This window comes from Scardinius erythrophthalmus (assembly GCF_964197995.2).
Source record: "Scardinius erythrophthalmus genome assembly, chromosome: 1".
Classification (NCBI taxonomy): Eukaryota; Metazoa; Chordata; class Actinopteri; order Cypriniformes; family Leuciscidae; genus Scardinius; species Scardinius erythrophthalmus.
The window spans coordinates 64744234-64765331 of NC_138221.1; the positions used below are offsets into that span (position 1 = coordinate 64744234).

General features: G+C 39.9%; 1 protein-coding gene across 1 annotated transcript in view; it reads right to left on the reverse strand.

Moving 5' to 3' along the window:
* Positions 1-3735: 3735 nt before the first annotated feature.
* The window catches only part of sdr42e2 (short chain dehydrogenase/reductase family 42E, member 2), a gene marked incomplete at its 5' end in the record, with an annotated part of 35100 nt that continues 17737 nt past the window's right edge, over positions 3736-21098 (reverse strand). The window contains 7 exons of the mRNA XM_081375141.1: positions 3736-4340; positions 16936-17009; positions 17159-17222; positions 17911-17976; positions 18069-18206; positions 18858-18940; positions 19959-20034. Coding sequence (XP_081231267.1) covers positions 4122-4340; positions 16936-17009; positions 17159-17222; positions 17911-17976; positions 18069-18206; positions 18858-18940; positions 19959-20034 — 720 coding nt within the window. The 3' untranslated portion in view covers positions 3736-4121. The remainder of the gene's footprint in view (positions 4341-16935; positions 17010-17158; positions 17223-17910; positions 17977-18068; positions 18207-18857; positions 18941-19958; positions 20035-21098) is intronic.

Genomic DNA, 21098 nt, shown 5'->3' on the forward strand with positions numbered 1-21098 from the left:
CAGAAAAGATAGGCTGTACCGAGTCTTTCCGGAAAAAAACGAGCGTCTGGAGGCGGGTCGTGTGGGCGAAGCCAGAGCCATAGAGAGAATCCGTCGATCTGGGCTTTGTTTATAAAACATTCATCGTCGAAATGCAGGGAACAAACAGCATCCACTGTTCCTAACGCTGGGTTCTTTGGTAAGCTTTCCCTCACATCCAAAAACACACTTTGGAGACACTATGCAGCGCTGCTGATGATTTCCTGTTGAAGCGCGTTGATGTGCGCAGTCTCGCTCTCCTCTGGTCGACGTGTGCGCGGTCGCGCTTTTCCGGGAGAAATGCTCATATAAGGAGTTTCACTCTGGTCTACGTCATTAGATCAACGGTCGAAAAAAAACAGCCGAAACTTGTACCAACCCGGAAGTAAGATTTTTGGCACAGAAATTCTCCGTTATTCGTCCAAAATATTTTTAAAAAACTTTGGCCATGTTAAGCATGAGAATCCATCTCTTTAACACTGTAAACAACTCTGAATACATGAAACACCATTGTACCCCCCCTTTAAAGCTACACTGTCACTGTGTAGGATTTTCTTCCATCTAGTGGTGATATTGTTTATGCTACCAACTGAATATTACCAGAGCCCGTCTACGGAGAGCCTGGCCACTCACTATTAAGTCCTTTTGTACCGAATTTTGGATGTAGTTCCTCCAGAGTTCCACTGGGGGCGATCACCCATGAGTGCAAAAATGAATGGGAGTCTATAGAAAGTTGAATGAATGAGTACTTATGTCCTTTCAACTTCTTACAGGTTGAGTTGTTGTTGCCCATAACACGCTAGCATTCTGCTAATGAACGCTGATTGGTCAGTGAAGGACTGATAACGACCAGAGATACCGCTTGATGGCATCGTGGCATCCAAAGCGGGACCAGAAACAAACAAAACAAAAACTCTTCTAGCACGTGTATTTACCTGTGTCAGCTGTGTTGTCGATGCCTCGAGAGAAAAGAAAGTGCAGAGCGTGAAAGCACCAAAGTGACTGAAGGATTGCCGTAAAGCAGTATCTCTGGTCGTACGATGTGTATGACGTCATTGACATTTTAAAAGACTTTTTAAAGCAAATAAGTGACTCTAAAATATCTAACACCCAGCAATGTGTAATTTCTTTGCATCTCCTTTCGAATACAACATTCAAATTACTAGACAAAAAATTATATCCTGAGAAAAGTGGATTTTGAGGGGTATAGCCCCATAGACCTCCATTCATTCTGCACTCGTCCTGTAAGCGCCCTCATGTGGAGCCAGAGTTGAACTGCAGCCAGTTTAGAAGTCGGAAGTTTACTGAGAGTGGAAGGTCTCCCCTTATTATTCTCTGATATTAATTTCTAGCCCCTCCCATTCCGAGGGCGTTTTATGTCCTACGGTGGCCGTATTATTTCAAATCTGCCGGCAGTCGCGAGTAATCGTCACGGTGCCACTGAGTGTAAAAACGGGAAAGGCGAAGCTTGAATTTCCAGGTATGTCCCTCTTTGGCACATGTATTTTCAAGATGGAGGCGCAACATGGCTGCTGCCATTCGAGCGACTCGCACGTATGTATTCTAAATGGCAGATTCTACGCTTGCGAGAAGACTTGATTAGTTGGTAGAAGTAATTACACATTAATGAGCACATATCATTTTGAAAGAACAGTGTTTTTTACTAAGAATCAACTTAAAAAATTACACAGTGTAGCTACATAAATTCTCGCATGTAAAGCCAAATAAGGGCTTAAACGTGTGAAAACTTGTGGTGCCCATTTGTGGTCTATTTGGGAATATTAATGAGATGCTTTTCTTTTTGTTAACCTCTAGATATCATAAGATAATGCAATTATTTTAATAGCAAGAAGATTCACAGCACAGTTTATTCTTTAAAAAAACACTTAACACTTGTCTAATGTCACAGTTGTAGTTTACATGACGTACAACATATGGAAAAACAACGTGCAAAGTCCTAAAGACAACATCTGTGGAACTGTCCAATAAATATACAAAGCAAAATCAAAAGATTATATAAGTCTACACTCACCATTACAAGCACAGCTTCAGAATATAAAACATTTCATTGGCATTCATGAATGCCACGCATGGCATACATTTATTGCTTATAAATGCCTAAAATGCAAAAAATTTAAATTCCCAGACACACACCATAACAGTTCATAATGGGGTTCATCGAGTCATAGGCTACTAGAAACGAAGATCTTTAAACAACGTTATGACATGACCGAAGAATCACGTGTCAATGTGTGTGCGTATGTGTGTCTGTCTACCTAGCATTGTTATGTCTGTCTGTCTTAGTAAGTGTATTTCTTTCAAACTTTACTTTCAAAAATGTGTTTATTCACCTTATTTGAACTGCTTTGCTGAGGTAGAGACAAAACGCCTTTAACCTGCGTCATCTGAACAAAATATACTGTAACTGTGCATATGTTCTTAAGGGTGAATATGAATGTATATAAAGATATAGTGTATGCTGAAATAAAAACACATTCATTTTGTTTACTACATTTAGGAAGTGCAACTATTAATACACTTCGTTCTCTGGAAGACCATGAGCAAATCCATTAGGTGTAAAATAAACTCAGTGATATAACGTTTCAACATCGCAATCAAAGAATTGCTGTCTGCCAAGATCACAACAAGACTTTCTTGCCTATTCCAAAATAATGAGAATAGGCTGCAGACTTAATAATATTATATTTAAAAATTAATAAATAAATAAATACATTAATTCTTGTCTAAATACTAACTAGCATCATTTTAAAACACTTACTCGCAATTTGTATCTCCTAGTCACAGTCAAAGAGTGATATAGTTCCCAAGCTGCTCTGCAGGTTATATCTCAATTTTACACAAACCCTGAATCACACCCCTCAAATCTATAAATATAGATCATATCCAATTTACAACAACACAGTGATATTTGTTTCTAAAGTGATGTAGGATAAAGATTGGATTTGATCTGAGCTAAAAAAAAAAAAAAAAAAAAAAAAAAAAAAAAAGGTGGCAGGTTCAAATTAGGGCTGAGCAATATAGCTAAAAATAAATAAATAAATAAAAATCAATATTCTTCAGGCATTTGACAACAGAAATCTCGACATAATCAGAAGCAAGCAGCCAGTGTAGTAGCCTATTAGATTAAAAATATTTAACACAGTAAGTAAAATACAGTTAACATTTAGTTTAAAATAATCAGTGCATGTTTTCCACACTGCTTTTAAATTATATTTCATAAGTTTAACTTATATGCACCAATATAACAATTTGCAGTAGTAAACAGAAGTAATTATGCATCTCTTTTTTTAAGTAATGGTGCAAATTTGAAAATAAAACTAAAGTTGCGCTAGTCTTTTCTTCCCTGTGACGTAAATCTGAGTGAAACAGCTTCTGGAACAAGAACAAATGTATAGTATTTGTAACAAACTAAAAAAAACAAGAACAAATGTAGGGCGGGGCTTGATTTGGTCCGTGAGGATTTGATTGGATGGTTGGATGGTTGTGGTTTACTATTGGATGATCTCATGTGAGAGTGAAGAGAAGAGATGGCGCTGCAAAAGGGAGGGGAAGTTATTTTGATTAAACATTATGAGGAAACATGAATTTAAACAAAAAATGATGATGATGATGATGATGTGCATAATAAATACTGCGATATTCCATTTAAAAAAAACAAAGATTGTCAATTCTGATTTCTTGGTGACTAAACTGATTCACGAAAAATACCTTTTTTAATGCTCTCAATGTAAGTCACGATACAAAGAAACATTTAAACTAGTTTGATGATAGTTTTTATGCGATATTCACAATGCTGCATCATTTTAACGGTAAAAGAATGTAAAAATGCTACAGTGAAAACAGATACTAGTATTTCAACAAATCAGTAAATTAGCATTATATCAGATAATGAAATACATTTTTTTTTTTACTGTAAATTTAACTTAAGTACGTAAATCCTAAAATGTTGCTACCGTATGACCTTAAGGTAAATTTCTGACAAGTTTTTTATTTTACCGTAAATTTAACAGAATTTTTTTTACAGTGCAATTTTGAATTCTCTATATCACCCAGCCCTAGTTCATTTCTCTAAGGAGTGAGCATTATTCCCAGCAGATCAGGAGTGAGAAGAGTCCGATCAGGAGCAGCAGGAGCAGCAGGAACAGGAACCATGTGTTGGGGAACGAGGCGGCTGGACGTCCCGGTCGGCTCCGCAGGTACTGGTCCACCGAGTCCGTCAGGCTGAACTTCTCAGGAACGAAGCCCAGTTCTCGCTGGGCCTTCTCGATTTTAAAAGTGTGACTGACAGCAATGCTTCTGACCTGAGAGGGATGCAGAGGTCAGGAGAGGTCAACATGCTAACAGCAGACAGAGATGAGGTGATATACTGATCTGGGGCCTGTACCATGATGGTAGTTGAACTAACTTTCGAGTTGACAAAACCAAACCAATCCAACCAGGCTTTGTTGGTACCATGACGCTGAATATCAACATTCTCTGTCAACTCAGGCTTTGATCCTGAGTTTAGGTGTGACATCAGTAGCGAACAGCCAATCACATGCTGAGAAAGAGTGAAACTGCGATTCATTTCTCGTGAATGAATTTAATTTCATTGAATTTAACATTTTAAGGCAACCAGGTTACTTACTTTTTTAAGTTAAACCAACAATAATTTTTACAGTGAAATTACATTTTTTGAAATTACATTAATCACATTTAAATACACCATAAATATATATATATATATTAATATATATCAACTTGGATGTTTAACTTAAATGACATTAAACTGACTGGAATTATATTTAAATGAGTTGACTCTTGTATAACTTATAAAAAAAAGTTGAAGTTGAAAGTTGAGTTAAAGTAATGTAATGTTGACATGACTAATTGATCATAATTTTTTTTTACAGACATACATGACACACGTTTCAATAAAAAGAAAATGGCATTAAAATATATTTTAGTTTATCAAAAATGCTTTTCAGTACATTCAGCAGTAACTTTAACCAAATTTCAAAGACAATAGAAATAATTATGAAATTACATATAAAGATGTACTTAAGTCCTACGTAAGTTAGTCAAAAAAACGCTTAAATTCAACTAATTACATTTAATATGAATTTAAACAACAAAAATTTTTTTTATTGTAAATAATCTGCAATTACGTTACATTCAGTTCACACTTAAGTATATTTTTGCAAAATTGTAAATAGTATTTAGTAATAAGTACTATTTTAAAAAGTTTGTTTTGTTAAAAAGTTTGTTCCTTTCCATGTAAAGCATTTTGAATTGCTATGTATGAAATGTGCTATATAAATAAACTTGCCTTGCCTTGTTTGTGGCAATCGTTATTCGGTAAAAAAGTTTGTTATTTGAGTTGGTGGGACTGCTTTTCTCATTGGCGGACTGGTTTAAAGCATGATGAGAGTTTAGGTAGATTAAGAGGTGTCAGTCAGATTGTCCTGAAGCGGGACACGGCGCTGAGAGATGGGCTCTGGATTTGACTTCACAGATCAGATTCTGAGGGCTTCACATTTACTAATGGCTTTAATGACCTCCTTTTACCTGGCATTACTTTTACATTGAGTGTGTGTGTACCCGCGCGCTCTCCTGGCACCACGAAATGCCCCCGCGGTCTCTCTCCCCTTACCAGTCTTCAGATTGGGTATCGACACGGAAAATCTGCAGTGGGCCGAGAGCCAGAGCCGGTTCCCCTGACCCAACACACACTGCTGTCTAGACCAGGAGCCGTCTGAAGAGTGTGTGTGGGCACCTTATAAAGCTCATGCTCTCGAGCAGGTATTATATGTGTAAATAATGTGTGTGAATATGTGTATCATAATTGTAATTTGTATATATGTGTGTATGTGTATTTAGGTATATATGTACATACATACATATGTGACCCTGGACCACAAAAAAACAAAAGAGTCAAATGGGTCAATTTTTTTTAAATTGAGAGGTACACATCATCTGAAAGCTGAAAACATATGTTTGTTTGGATAGGACGATATTTGGCCGAGATACAGCTATTGGAAAATCTGGAATCTGAGGGTGCAACAAAATCTAAACATTGAGAGAAACAAAATATCTTCATGGAACATGATCTTTACTTAATATCCTAATGATTTTTGCCATAAAAGTAAAAATCGATAATTTTGACTTGTGACTGGTTTTGTCATCCAGGGTCACATATGTGTATATATGTGTATGTGTATAGTTATTATATGTAATGTATGTATAGATATGTATATATATATATATATATATATATATATATATATATATATATATATATATATATATATATATATATATATATATGGGAGGTAAACTGTATATAGTTAGTTTTCGGACCGCCCCCGGACCGGAATGAGGAATAAAGGTGATTTAAGTGACTTTAAATGTGTCTTAGTTGTTGGTGCCAGACGGGCTGGTCTGAGTATTTCAGAAACTGATGATCTACTGAGATTTTCACACACAACTATCTCTAGGGTTTACAGAGAATGGTCTGAAAAAGAGAAAATCATCATCTTCTGATGGCCCTTACAGCAGGATAACACACACGTCACAAAGCTCAAATCATCTCAGACTGGTTTCTTGATCATGACAGAGAGTCACTAAACTCAAACGGCCTCCACAGTCTCCAGATCTCAGTCCAGTAGAGCAGCTCTGGGAAGTGGAGGAACAGGAGATTCAGATCATGGAGGAGCAGCTGTGTGAAGATTTCATGACAATATGGAGCAAAGTCTCTGAGGAATGTTTCCAGCAGCTGTTGAAACTGTGCCATGAGGAATTAAGGCACTTCTGAAGGCAAAAGATGTGTCTTCAGTGGCTGGTGAGTGTATAAACACACTGAACAGTGAAACGTCTCAGTGTCAGCACTCTTGAAACACTGTTCAGCCAATTGGGAAGTTTTCAGATGAAGGCAACTTTGTATCGACGTGTGAAACTTTCAAATATTATCCTTATAATTGTAATCAAGGATGTAAAGTTTCTTTGAAACATTATTGTGAAAAGTGCTATTCAAATAAACTTGAATTTAATTGAATCAAAGCATATTATAAGAGACCTGGGAATGCATAGAAATAATTTCCACAAATTACTACTTCTATAATATTTCATTACAGGGTACTGTTGTTCACACTAGTTAGTCAGATCAGTTTATTAGATAACTGTTATATATGTAGCTAATGTTGTGCTATATGAAGGTGACCACTAGGTCGCAGTAGTGTTCTATAATTGACGTTCTCGGTTGTAATAAAAACAGTTCAGAAGAAGTGAGTGAACGAGCAAAATGTGTATGAGTGTTTTCCTCTATGTGCAAATATTGAATTGTCAATATATATAAGACATTAGGATGAAACATAATACAAATTGGCGACGAGTTGTGTAGTCTTGAAGACTTTTCACGGCATCGGTGAATGAACAGCCGGGTGTTGTCAAGTTTGGACATAAAGAACAACCACGCTGAAAATATCTAGCTAGTGAGCTAGTGAAGTGATGAGTCGGTCTCACATCATGGCTGGAATAATCGGGCATATGGATCCCTTTGAGGAGACCGGTGAGCAATGGGCAACGTATATTGAACGTTTCGAACATTACATCTTGGCTAATGAGATCAGTGACACAAAGAAAGTGCCGGTGCTGCTTAGTGTGCTTGGATCAAAAACATATGGACTACTTAGAAGTCTGGTTGCTCCTGACAAGCCTGGAGATATGGATTATGATGATATTGTGAGAGCGTTGCAGGCTCATTTTTCTCCAAAGCCGCTCGTGATCGCGGAGAGATTCCGATTTCACAAGAGAAATCAGGGGGAAGGGGAAACAGTTGCACAGTATGTTGCGGTACTAAAAAAACTTTCGGAACATTGCGAGTTTGGTGCTTACTTGGAAGACGCACTTAGGGACAGATTTGTTTGTGGACTTAAAAGTGAAACTGTGCAGAAGCGCCTGTTGACAGAGAAAGATCTCACATTTCAGAAAGCCGTCGATTACGCTGTATCTGCAGAGACGGCAGCGCGCGACGTGCAGCAGTTAAGTGGCTCGCTTAAAGTGAACGCAGTGTTTTCTCAAAAATGCCGCCGTTGCGGGAAAATGAATCATACTGATGAGGACTGCTGGTACAAAGAGCGTGATTGTCACCAGTGTGGGAGGAAAGGCCACACAAAGCACATGTGTAAGAGCAAAGCCAAGAGCAGCCATGGCAGAGAATGGAAACAGAAAGTGGAAAAACCTGAACAGAAAGGTAATGCATTTAAGCGCAATGTAAAAGATAGAAAGAAGAGAATTTATCATGTTGAGGCAAGAGGAGATGAAAATGAAAGTGAGGAAAATAAATCTGACACTGACTGTGAGTTGGGACTGTTTTCCATGTCGCAAAAAGGGAAATATTCACGAATCTCAGTGCTGCCTGTAGTAAATGGAAAGAAAATGGAGATGGAATTGGATACAGGGGCTGCTGTGTCGTTGATTCCTTGGGAACAGTACAAAAGCACGCTGGGTCAACTGCCACTGCAACCTACTGATGTTATGCTCAAGACATACACTGGTGAGCCTTTGGCACCAGAAGGGGTCATTAAGGTGCAAGTAAGGTTAAATAAGCAATGTGCTGACTTGCCATTGTATGTAGTTAAAGTGGATGCACCCGCACTGTTTGGTAGAGAGTGGCTGAGAGTGATTCAACTGAACTGGAAAGACTTAAAGACTGTGCATGCAATTGAGAAAAGGGAGAAAGACAACTTGGAGGCGGTGATAAAGAGACACTCAGCTGTTTTCTCTGAAAATTTAGGCACAATGAGGGGAATTAAGGCCACATTGACGATTAAACCTAACAGTGTACCCAAATTCTGTCCACCTCGTAATGTGCCATATGCTCTGAGACCTCGAGTTGAGGCTGAACTAAAACGACTGACTGAGCTTGGGGTGATCCCACCAGTGGAGCATAGTGACTGGGCCACACCCGTGGTGCCTGTCAGCAAAAAGGATGGCACTGTGAGACTTTGTGGAGATTTCAAGGTCACTCTCAACCCAGCTCTGTGCGTGGATAAGTATCCAATTCCACGTATTGAGGACCTTTTTGCTTCTCTAGCAGGAGGCCAACGCTTTAGTAAACTAGACTTATCAAACGCCTATCTACAGATGGAGGTAGAAGAGAAGTCTAGGGAGCTGCTGACTATCTCAACACAAAAAGGGCTGTTTCGTTTTAACCGGTTACCATTTGGAGTAGCCTCGTCACCTGCCTTATTTCAGAAGGCAATGGACCAAGTGCTTCTCGGACTGCCGTTCACGCACTGTTACCTGGATGACATCCTTATCAGTGGTCCTGACGAACAGACTCACCTAAAAACTCTGGATGCAGTTCTGGGCAGGCTAGAGGAACAAGGCCTGCATCTCAAGTCAGAGAAGTGTCTGTTTTTCCAGGAGTCTGTGGAATACTTGGGCCATATCATTGACGCAGCTGGACTCCACAAGTCACCAGAGAAGGTGCGTGCTATTGTGGACGCACCAGCACCAGGCGATGTCAGTCAGCTACGTTCGTTCCTTGGAATGCTAAACTATTATGGACGTTTCATTCCCGACTTAGCCACTGTCATGAAACCACTGAATGAACTGCTAAACAAAGGGAAGAAATGGCAGTGGACGTCAGCCTGTGAGTCAGCGTTCCAGACATCTAAAGCACTACTGGTATCGCAGGAAGTATTGACCCATTACAATCCTAAGCTGCCCCTCCGCCTCGCTTGTGATGCGTCGCCTTATGGGGTCGGAGCTGTGCTCTCGCACGTCATGCCTGATGGTGAGGAAAGACCAATAGCCTATGCATCTCGAACTCTCAGCAAGGCGGAACAAAACTACGCTCAGATCGAGAAGGAGGCACTAGCGATAGTTTTTGGAGTACGCAAGTTCCACCAGTACCTCTATGGTAATAAGTTCACCTTACTCACTGACCATCGTCCATTGACCTCCATCCTGAGCCCATTGAAAGGAACCCCGTCAAGGCTGCAGCCCGAATGCAGCGTTGGGCGCTCCTTTTGTCAGCGCATGATTACACCATTCAATACAAGAAAGGTGCATTACACGGAAATGCCGATGGACTTTCATGTTTACCACTCTCCTACACTCATAAAGAGAAGTTGGGAGCGGTAGAGGTATTCTACACATCTCAGTTGGACACATTACCAGTCAGTAGCACCGAGATCAGACGGGACACCTTGTCTGATCCCACTTTGTCACGTGTCTTAGAAATGGTCTCAACTGGTCGGTTTCCAGCTGCGAAGGGTGCAGGTGAAGAACTGTCACCCTACCTGCTGCGTAAGCTTGATCTCACAATACAGCAGGGATGCCTCATGTGGGGTGTGAGAGTGGTCGTGCCACCAAAACTGCGCCCCCGAGTCCTGGAAGAGCTTCACTCCGCACATCCAGGTGTAGTGAGGATGAAGAGCTTGGCCCGTAGTTATGTTTGGTGGCCCGGCATAGACTCTCAAGTTGAGCTCAAAGCTAAATCTTGCCACTCCTGTCAGAACGTACAAAAAGAGCCTGGGCTAGCACCTCTACACCCTTGGATGTGGCCCTCCAGTCCATGGGAAAGGATACATGTGGACTTCGCTGGTCCATTTGAAGGACATATGTACCTGGTCGTGGTGGATGCACATTCTAAGTGGCCGGAGGTGCATATTATGGATAGCACCACGGCCAGTATGACCATTCAAGTGCTCAGAGGCCTTTTTAGTCGCTATGGCGTTCCACACATCCTTGTGAGCGACAACGGACCGCAATTCTGTGCTGAAGAATTCAGTGCATTTTTGAAGGCCAATGGAGTCAAACACATCCGCTCAGCGCCATACCACCCTGCCACCAATGGCTTGGCCGAACGGTTTGTGCAGACGTTCAAGCATGCCTTAAAAGCGTCCAAAGGCACGGCACGTGTGCGTCAGAGACTTGATGCGTTTCTTCTGACATACCGAAACACCCCCCATGCAACAACGAAAGAAACGCCAGCTATGTTGTTCCTCGGACGCAGACTGCGCTCTCGATTGGATTGTCTGAAACCCAGTGTTGCTGGAGCAGTACACCGGTCGCAGGATGCTCAACAACAACGACGTCAACGCCACTCTAGGGCCAGACAGTTTGATGTTGGGGAGCCAGTCCTGGTGCGTGATTATAGAAAAGGGGAGGAAAAGTGGGCACCAGGTGTTGTTATGGAAAAGACAGGACCGGTGTCATACAAGGTAAAGGTGGGATCACCAGGGGTTTGGAAACGCCATGTGGACCAGATGCTGACGCGGCCAGATTCAGAGCCTCAGCAGACTGAAGTGAACCGTCCTGTAAGCCCGCAGGTGGTACTACCTCGTAGTGATAGTTGCACTACACTGCACCTTAATACACCTCCACATGAAAAGAATGATAATCAAATTCCTGAGATTTCCGAATCATCAAAAACACACCCGTCCATTGAACCACCCCCTACGGAATCAACACGGGCAACAGAGACTGTGAAACGTTATCCTGAGAGAATCAGAAAACCACCAGTACGTTTCCGTGATGAGTAACAGTGATGGGTTCACTGAAGGTGGTAGAACAGTCTGAGTTACATACATATTGTTTGCAACATGCAAGTATACAGAAATAGATAACTCCTGTGTTTTATTTTAATGTAAAAAAAAAAAAAGAAAAGAAAAATGCATAATTTAAGTTTGCTTAAAGAAAATATGTATTTTGTGTTAAAGGCACATTCTATCTTAGTGGGAAGGAAATGTTATATATGTAGCTAATGTTGTGCTATATGAAGGTGACCACTAGGTCGCAGTAGTGTTCTATAATTGACGTTCTCGGTTGTAATAAAAACAGTTCAGAAGAAGTGAGTGAACGAGCAAAATGTGTATGAGTGTTTTCCTCTATGTGCAAATATTGAATTGTCAATATATATAAGACATTAGGATGAAACATAATAATAACTTGTTACTAACCCAGGAATAGCTGCTAGTAGACAGTAGATCTGACATTTTTTTCTGATATCATATCTTTAAACTTTCAGCTCAGAATGTAAAATCCCACATTTGGATTATTTAGAGTTGGACTGTGTGATCAGATCATGCTATGAAACAGACTAGTGCCATCTAGTGGACAGAGGACAGTGTACACTTACAAACAAACCTTATAAACCGTAATATATGACACATTCAACTAATATAACTATAGTATGCTGGCCACAAAAAGTATTTGGACACATAAGCCACACTACGAATGTAACAAAATATCAAACTGAACAGAGGCTTGTTTAGTTCCAAATGATAAAATAATAGATATATTCATATTCATAAGTGTCCAGATGTGTCTCAGTAGTTTTGACACCACTATAAATAATATATAGAGTAAGATTTTTCTCAGAAACTGCTGGGATGGAGGTCGCCATCATGTGATTGATATACTAATTTCCTGGTTCTTGTCTGTGTGTGTGTGTGTGTGTGTGTGTGTGTGTGTGTGTGTGTGTGTGTGTGTCTTTCCTTCACCTGTCCATCTCAAACCTAAAGCTCCAGCAAGGAGCTGGTGCCTCATGTTTTATTCACAAAGCAATCATCAAACCTGCCTCCACCTGAGCAGAATCACCCGTCAGGCCGTGGCTTGTGTTTCTCATGACTAATGCATGTCTCAGCACCAGTCCACACCTAAAGACACCCGTTCTTCCTCAGACTTCAGGCCAACTGGCTCATCATGATTTACTACCATCCCAGAATCCACTGAGACACTTAAACAGCACGTGCAGACTTTATGGTTACAGATGCCTGCTCGTGTGATGTAAGAAGATCTGATGGATCTGCTGTGATTATTGATTGATTATCGAGTTGAAGGATTATAGAGTTGAAGTTCATTATGTTGAGTGCAGGAGTACTGGAGCTGCTTTGATTATAGAGTTGAAGGATTATAGAGTTGAAGGATTATTGAGTTGAAGTTCATTATGTTGAGTGCAGGAGGACTGGATCTGCTGTGATTATTGATTATAGAGTTGAAGGATTTTAGAGTTGAAGTTCATTATGTTGAGTGCAGGAGGACTGCAGCTGCTTTGATTATAGAGTTGAAGGATTATCGAGTTGAAGGATTATAGAGTTGAAGATCATTATGTTGAGTGCAGGAGGGCTGGAGCTGCTTTGATTATAGAGTTGAAGGATTATCGAGTTGAAGGATTATAGAGTTGAAGTTCATTATGTTGAGTGCAGGAGGGCTGGAGCTGCTTTGATTATAGAGTTGAAGGATTATAGAGTTGAAGGATTATAGAGTTGAAGTTCATTATGTTGAGTGCAGGAGGACTGGAGCTGCTGTGATTATTGATTGATTATCGAGTTGAAGGATTATAGAGTTGAAGTTCATTATGTTGAGTGCAGGAGGACTGGAGCTGCTGTGATTATAGAGTTGAAGGATTATAGAGTTGAAGTTCATTATGTTGAGTGCAGGAGGACTGGAGCTGCTTTGATTATAGAGTTGAAGGATTATAGAGTTGAAGTTCATTATGTTGAGTGCAGGAGGACTGGAGCTGCTTTGATTATAGAGTTGAAGGATTATAGAGTTGAAGTTCATTATGTTGAGTGCAGGAGGACTAGAGCTGCTGTGATTATAGAGTTGAAGGATTATAGAGTTGAAGTTCATTATGTTGAGTGCAGGAGGACTGGAGCTGCTTTGATTATAGAGTTGAAGGATTATAGAGTTGAAGTTCATTATGTTGAGTGCAGGAGGACTAGAGCTGCTGTGATTATAGAGTTGAAGGATTATAGAGCTGAAGTTCATTATGTTGAGTGCAGGAGGACTGGAGCTGCTTTAATTATAGAGTTGAAGGATTATAGAGTTGAAGTTCATTATGTTGAGTGCAGGAGGACTGGAGCTGCTGTGATTATAGAGTTGAAGGATTATAGAGTTGAAGTTCATTATGTTGAGTGCAGGAGGACTGGAGCTGCTTTGATTATAGAGTTGAAGGATTATAGAGTTGAAGTTCATTATGCTGAGTGCAGGAGGACTGGAGCTGCTTTTATTATAAAGTTTAAGGATTATAGAGCTGAAGGATTATTGAGTTGAAGTTCATTATGTTGAGTGCAGGAGGACTGGAGCTGCTGTGATTATAGAGTTGATGGATTATAGAGCTGAAGTTCATTATGTTGAGTGCAGGAGTACTGGAGCTGCTGTGATTATAGAGTTGAAGGATTATAGAGTTGAAGTTCATTATTTTGAGTGCAGGAGGACTGGAGCTGCTGTGATTATAGAGTTGAAGGATTGTAGAGTTGAAGTTCATTATTTTGAGTGCAGGAGGACTGTAGTTCCTGTGATTATAGAGTTGAAGAATTATAGATCAATGGATTATAGAGTTGAAGTTCATTATGTTGAGTGCAGGAGGACTGGTGCTGCTTTGATTATAGAGTTGAAGAATTATAGAGTAATGGATTATAGGGTTGAAGTTCATTATGTTGAGTGCAGGATTATAGAGTTGAAGTTCATTATGTTGAGTGCAGGAGTACTGGAGCTGCTATCAGCTCCAGTACTCCTGCACTCAACATAATGAACTTCAACTCTATAATCCTGCACTCAACATAATGAACTTCAACCCTATAATCAATCAACTCTATAATCTTTCTACTCTATAGAGTAGAAAGATTATAGAGTTGATTGATTATCGAGTTGAAGTTCATTACGTGGAGTGCAGGAGGACTGGATCTGCTGTGATTATAGAGTTGATAGATTATAGAGTTGAAGGATTATAGAGTTGAAGGATTATCGAGTTGAAGTTCATTATGTTGAGTGCAGGAGTACTGGAGCTGCTGTGATTATAGAGTTGAAGGATTATAGAGTTGAAGTTCATTATTTTGAGTGCAGGAGGACTGGAGCTGCTGTGATTATAGAGTTGAAGGATTGTAGAGTTGAAGTTCATTATTTTGAGTGCAGGAGGACTGGAGTTCCTGTGATTATAGAGTTGAAGAATTATAGATCAATGGATTATAGAGTTGAAGTTCATTATGTTGAGTGCAGCTCCAGTACTCCTGCACTCAACATAATGAACTTCAACTCTATAATCCTGCACTCAACATAATGAACTTCAACCCTATAATCAATCAACTCTATAATCTTTCTACTCTATAGAGTAGAAAGATTATAGAGTTGATTGATTATCGAGTTGAAGTTCATTACGTGGAGTGCAGGAGGACTGGATCTGCTGTGATTATAGAGTTGATAGATTATAGAGTTGAAGGATTATAGAGTTGAAGGATTATCGAGTTGAAGTTCATTATGTTGAGTGCTGAAGTCAACGGATCTGCTGTGCATGTTAAGGAGAGTTAAAGGAAATATATGCTGATGGACACACACACACACACACACACACACACACACACACACACACACACACACACACACACACACACACACACACACACACACAGGCCACTTTATTAGGTACACCCTGCTAGCGGGTCGGACCCTCATTTGCTTTTAGAAACTGCTTTAATTCCTCATGGCACAGATTCAACAGCTGCTGGAAACATTCCTCAGAGACTTTGCTCCATATTGTCATGAAATCTTCACACAGTTGCTGCAGATTTATCAGCTGCTCCTCCATGATCTGAATCTCCTGTTCCTCCACTTCCCAGAGCTGCTCTACTGGACTGAGATCTGGAGACTGTGGATGCCGCTGGAGTTTAGTGACTCACTGTCATGAACGAGAAACCAGTCTGAGATGATTTGAGATTTGTGACGTGTGTGTTATCCTGCTGTAAGGGCCATCAGGATATGATGCACTGGTCATAAAGGGATGGACATGATCAGCAACAATACTCAGTTAGCCTGTGGTGTTTAAACAATGATCAACTGATAGAGATCCAAAGTGTGCCAAGAAAATATCCCTCACACCATTACACCTCCAGCAGCCTCAACCATTGATACAAGGCATTATTGATCCATGCTTTCACACCGTTTACACCAAATTCTGACCCGACCATCTGAATGTTGCAAAAGAAATAGAGACTCATCAGACAAGGCAACGTCAGACAGTCCAGCCCATCTGGCACCAACAACCATGCCACGCTCAAAGTCACTTATCGCACCCTTTCCCCCATTCTGATGCTCAGTTTGAACATTAGCAGATTGTCTTGGCCATGTCAACATACCTAAATGCATTGAGGGTACGTTTACACGACAACGGTATGCTTAAAACGGATAATTTTTTCCTTTGAGTTTTCCGCGTACAGATTTTCGCATACATTGTCAAAACGCTCCCCATTCAAATGGATCCATGAAAACGACTAAAAACACTGTATTCTGCTGCCAGGCCATTAGATGGCGATGAAACACTATAGACTGAACACGAAATATGCATGTACACAACGTCATCGTCTTCAGAGATTCACGTTTTTGTTGTTTACATGGAGACCGTTTTCAAAAACGTGCACTTTCAAACACGTTTTCAAAAGTGCGCTTTTTCAGGCACCCAAAGCGCTGTTGTCGTGTAATCGAATGGCCAAAACGCATAAAAAGTTTTACGTTTTTGGTTGAAAATGATGTCATGTAAACAGCCCCTGAGTTGCTGCATGTGATTGGCTGATTAGATATTTGCATTAACGAGCAGTTGAACAGGTGTACCTAATAAAGTGGCCGGTGAGTGTACATCTGCCAGTAAATGAAAGCTATATCGTCTAAATTATAAAACTCTATCTGGATATAATTTTCTTTGATATTCAGTATGCATATTATTATTGGTTTATCTTACTATGGTTACATAGATTACAGCTCCTCTGAGTGTGTTTCTGGAGTTTAATGGGGTTTAATTACCTATAATAGCGGAGGGAGAATGCAGTGTCCCACTGCTCTCAAGATGGCATCAAAACAACTTTAGTAGGAAAAAGTGATCAGAGCAAACTGCATAATGTAATGAAGATTTACCTCGTTTCTGGTCAGAAGCAATGGGATTTCCAGGATAGGCCTCAGAGTCACATGCAGTCGCTCCATCAGAATTGCTGGAGAAGACAAGAAAGTTCATTTAACCACTTCATTTCTCAATTCAAGCTCTAGGCACGAAAATGGGATAAAAAAAAAGAATACGATTTATAGTTGAATTTGAACAACAGTTTATTAAAAAATGATAATAATAATTTTAATGTCACACCTGCTGAGTAGACCAGAGACACAGGAAGGTGAATCAGCGGCCGTCCGTAACCCAGTCTTTCAAACTGGAAATACATAAAGGTATAGTATTGTAATACACAAAGAAATCGTTCAAATATATACGGGTTTATTAAATATACAGTCAAACTAAAAATTATTCAGACACCAGATGTAATTTTTGACACTATAGTTCATTTATGTGAGTGAGGATAGCAATATAAAGTAAACTGTGACATATTATACCCAAAAATTCTTCATACAGTGACTACCAGTAACATTTATACAAATTTGGGACCAAACTGTAACATGTATGCTCTGACTTTAGGTTCAGTCCCTGTGACCTAGTTTTCCCCAGTCTGTCTAATTAGCAATGCCACTCACCTGTGCCCTGTTTATCACTTATCTCATTAGTTCTAGTGTATATACTCCCTGTGTCTTTCAGTCCTTTGTCTGATCTCATCTACGTGTAACTTGTGTTAATGTGTGGATTTGCCTGTCTCCTGTGGATTTATTAAAAGACTGTCTTTTGAAATTCTCCCTCGTTGTGCGACTTACTACATAGCGTTACATGACACAAACACTATTCAGACACTAACCATGTTTTGCTGAAGTGTTTTTTCTTTAATTGCTAATGCGACTGTTTTATTTTATTACCATTTTCTAAATTGTAGTGAATAAACTGATAATGTGAGAAATGTTGAAGCTGTCTGAATACATTTTGGTTTGGCTGTACTTGAATTGATTGCTACATACCAGAGGTGTCAACCATTCAAAGACATTGACAGACTCCCCATCATTGATAAAGTAGGCCTGTCCACTCTAAAAAACAAATTACACAAATAAACAAATACATTATGCATAATCTGGGTTCAATACTAATGATCGCAATAAAAATATCATGCCACACATACCGCCACAAAGGCTTTCTCCGCAGTGAGTGCTTCTGCTGCTAAAACATGAGCCGTCACCAAATTATCCACATGCACCCAGTTCATCTTGGCATTAGGGTCTCCAAAACAGAAGCTGAACAACCTCCTCTCCACATTCACCTGAGAAGAGAGTCATAAAACCATGTTTCTGCATTCAACAGATCTTCACAGAGCTAACAACACCCTCTAAGGCCACGATATCCTCCAAGCAAAAACAAGATTGGGGGTCGAGGCCGACTCGGAGCAGGGCAGATAGGATTGGAGGATGAGTTTTAGAGGCGGAGCAATGAAGAAGTTTGGTTTGATTTCAAATCCCCACCTTTAAAACTGAGGGTGAGTAGAGTAGAATACAAGAGATTACATGAGGAAGCACAGACAGATGTGTCTGTATGCACAGTACATACAGCAGAAGCACATGCTGTAACAGGAGCCTCTCACAGACTTCATTAATATTGTACAGCTCTGGGCAACACTGGCACAGCTGAGCCTGTACAACTGTCTGTGTATGTGTGTGTATGTGTGTGTGTGTGTGTGTGTGTGTGTGTGTGTGTGTGTGAGAGAGAGAGAGAGAGAGAGAGAGAGAGAGAGAGAGAGAGAGAGAGAGAGAGAGAGAGAGAGAGAGAGAGAGAGAGAGAGAGAGAGAGAGAGAGAGAGAGAGAGAGAGAGAGAGAGAGAGAGAGAGAGAGAGAGAGAGAGAGAGAGAGAGAGAGAGAGAGAGAGAGAGAGAGAGAGAGAGAGAGAGAGAGAGAGAGAGAGAGAGGGGGGTCTCACCATCACCCTGTGTAAATGTCTTCTCTCTTCAGGACCGTAGATACCAGAGGGGCGTAGGACACACGTCTGTAGAAGACCACCACCTGTCACAGGAATACCTCAGTATTATAAGCAGTTTAACCATTACATATTTTTTTCATATTCACAAATAAATTAAAAGATGCCTAAATATAATCTAAACAAGATTTTATTATTTATCCAAATATCCAGTTTTGACTAGTGAGCAATCAATCAATATGAGATTCTTTTACGTTGTCAGTACTGCCATCATGTGCTGGAGATATATAACATTAACAAAAGAGTTCTGTGGTTGTACCATAGTATAATGATGGCTATAGATGGCAATACTATGGTACTTTGAGATTTACTATGGTACTGAATGATTACATTACACAAGTACCATTCATTTCCTTGTGAAAAAGAAGTGTGCTTAATGTGTTTAATGTGCACTTGTAGTGTACTTTAAAAGTATTTAAGAAAAACTGTACTTGAAAATTATATAATTTTATTAAATATTGGTCCACATAAAGACCATTTAAGGGTTTTGGGTGGATAGATGGATGGATGGATGGATAAATTGCAACTTCATCCTTACCAATGTGTATTTCGTTTAAATACATGAAATGTTTCAGCAGAAATTACATTTAAGTATATTTTAGTTTGCCATGAATGCTTGTCAGTACTTTCAGCAGTAATTTTAACCAAATTTCACAACAGCCGCACTGGCCAATATATCATTTCTATTACTTTTATGTTTTTTACTACACCAACACACACACACGCACGCACGCACGCACGCACGCACACACACAGAATAAGCTTCACTCATGCTTGGCTTTATTGTTAAGCCTAGGTCTAATTTTAAAACAGTGTCAACAGGTCTGGTTGGGTTGGGTTGCAGGCGGTGGTCATTACCATAGCAGCTGTTACCTCAGTACCTCATCAGAAGTAGACACACACACACACACACACACACACACACACACACACACACACACACACACACAATATGATCGGGGTACATGACACCACTTGCGCTTATTGCTATTGTGCCCAATAACAGGATTGACTTCAGAGATCAACAAGTTTCCATTTCCGTACCTTTTGTTGGTCTTCCATTGGCCGCGAGCACCATGTGTTCTGCGATAGCTTTAGTCCTGGAGTAATGGTCTATGTGCTTGAAGAGAGAACGAAAAACAAATTCACATTTAAATAAATGACAAGACTTGATGATCATTTGTAAACTGTACAATGACTAAGTCATGGGATAGTAGTCGTCAAATTAAATATAGGATATCAATTCTCAAATAAAAATGCTCAGACTACAAAGTGTTCAATTAATTTGATAAATTTGAGTCCTTTTTTTAAATATTTGACCACAACATATTATAAACCACAATATACTATATAAAAGCTATAGAAATAATTTGTCTTAAACCAACAAACTAATAAATAGATAGCTTGTTTCAGCCATTAGTGAAAGTCATCACACATTAGTCAACCTCAGCCGAAAATGAGCGCCAGTGAAATCCGAGTGTGTAAGCTGTACCGTTGTATGATTCATCAGATGTTATGTATTCATGTATGACGTTTGGGCAGACAAAAGCGGGTGACTTGTGTAGCACCTCACTTGAGTGAGGTGTCGGATGGACTAATTTGATTCCATTAACCTTCCTTAACTTCAGTCTACTGTTCTTCTGGACAGTGAACCGGAGCACACAGGAGAAGAGCACGAGTCGAGCTTCACCATGACACACTAATCCCTAGTGAAAGTCATCTACTTCTCATGCCTGTGATCACAGTGATCAGTAACGTAACAGATCAGTACATCCAGTGTACAGTAGATAGCATCACTGATTATAATGGGTTGTTGTCTTTTGTTATTTTTTGTGATGTGCCGCAAATCACCGGTGTAGACATGAGCTGCGTCCTTGGGTCGACAACTCCAACGTTTTGAGCGGTGAAAAGAATTCGGACTTAATTAAACATCTGATTTGCATTTGCATTCAAGCACCGCAAAATCCCCAGTGTTAAATTAACACCCCTCAGTGTAAATATGTGTCCAATTATAGGGTGTTAAAATGAACACTGAAGCAGTTAAGTGCTTATCCCATAATTAAATACCACATAATTAAGTGATTAATTAAGTGATAATTGGCCATTAGTGATGACACCTGTTGTTAATAAGCACAATCAGCAAAGGAAAGAGAAACAAGAACAGAAAAAAGAGAAACACAAGAA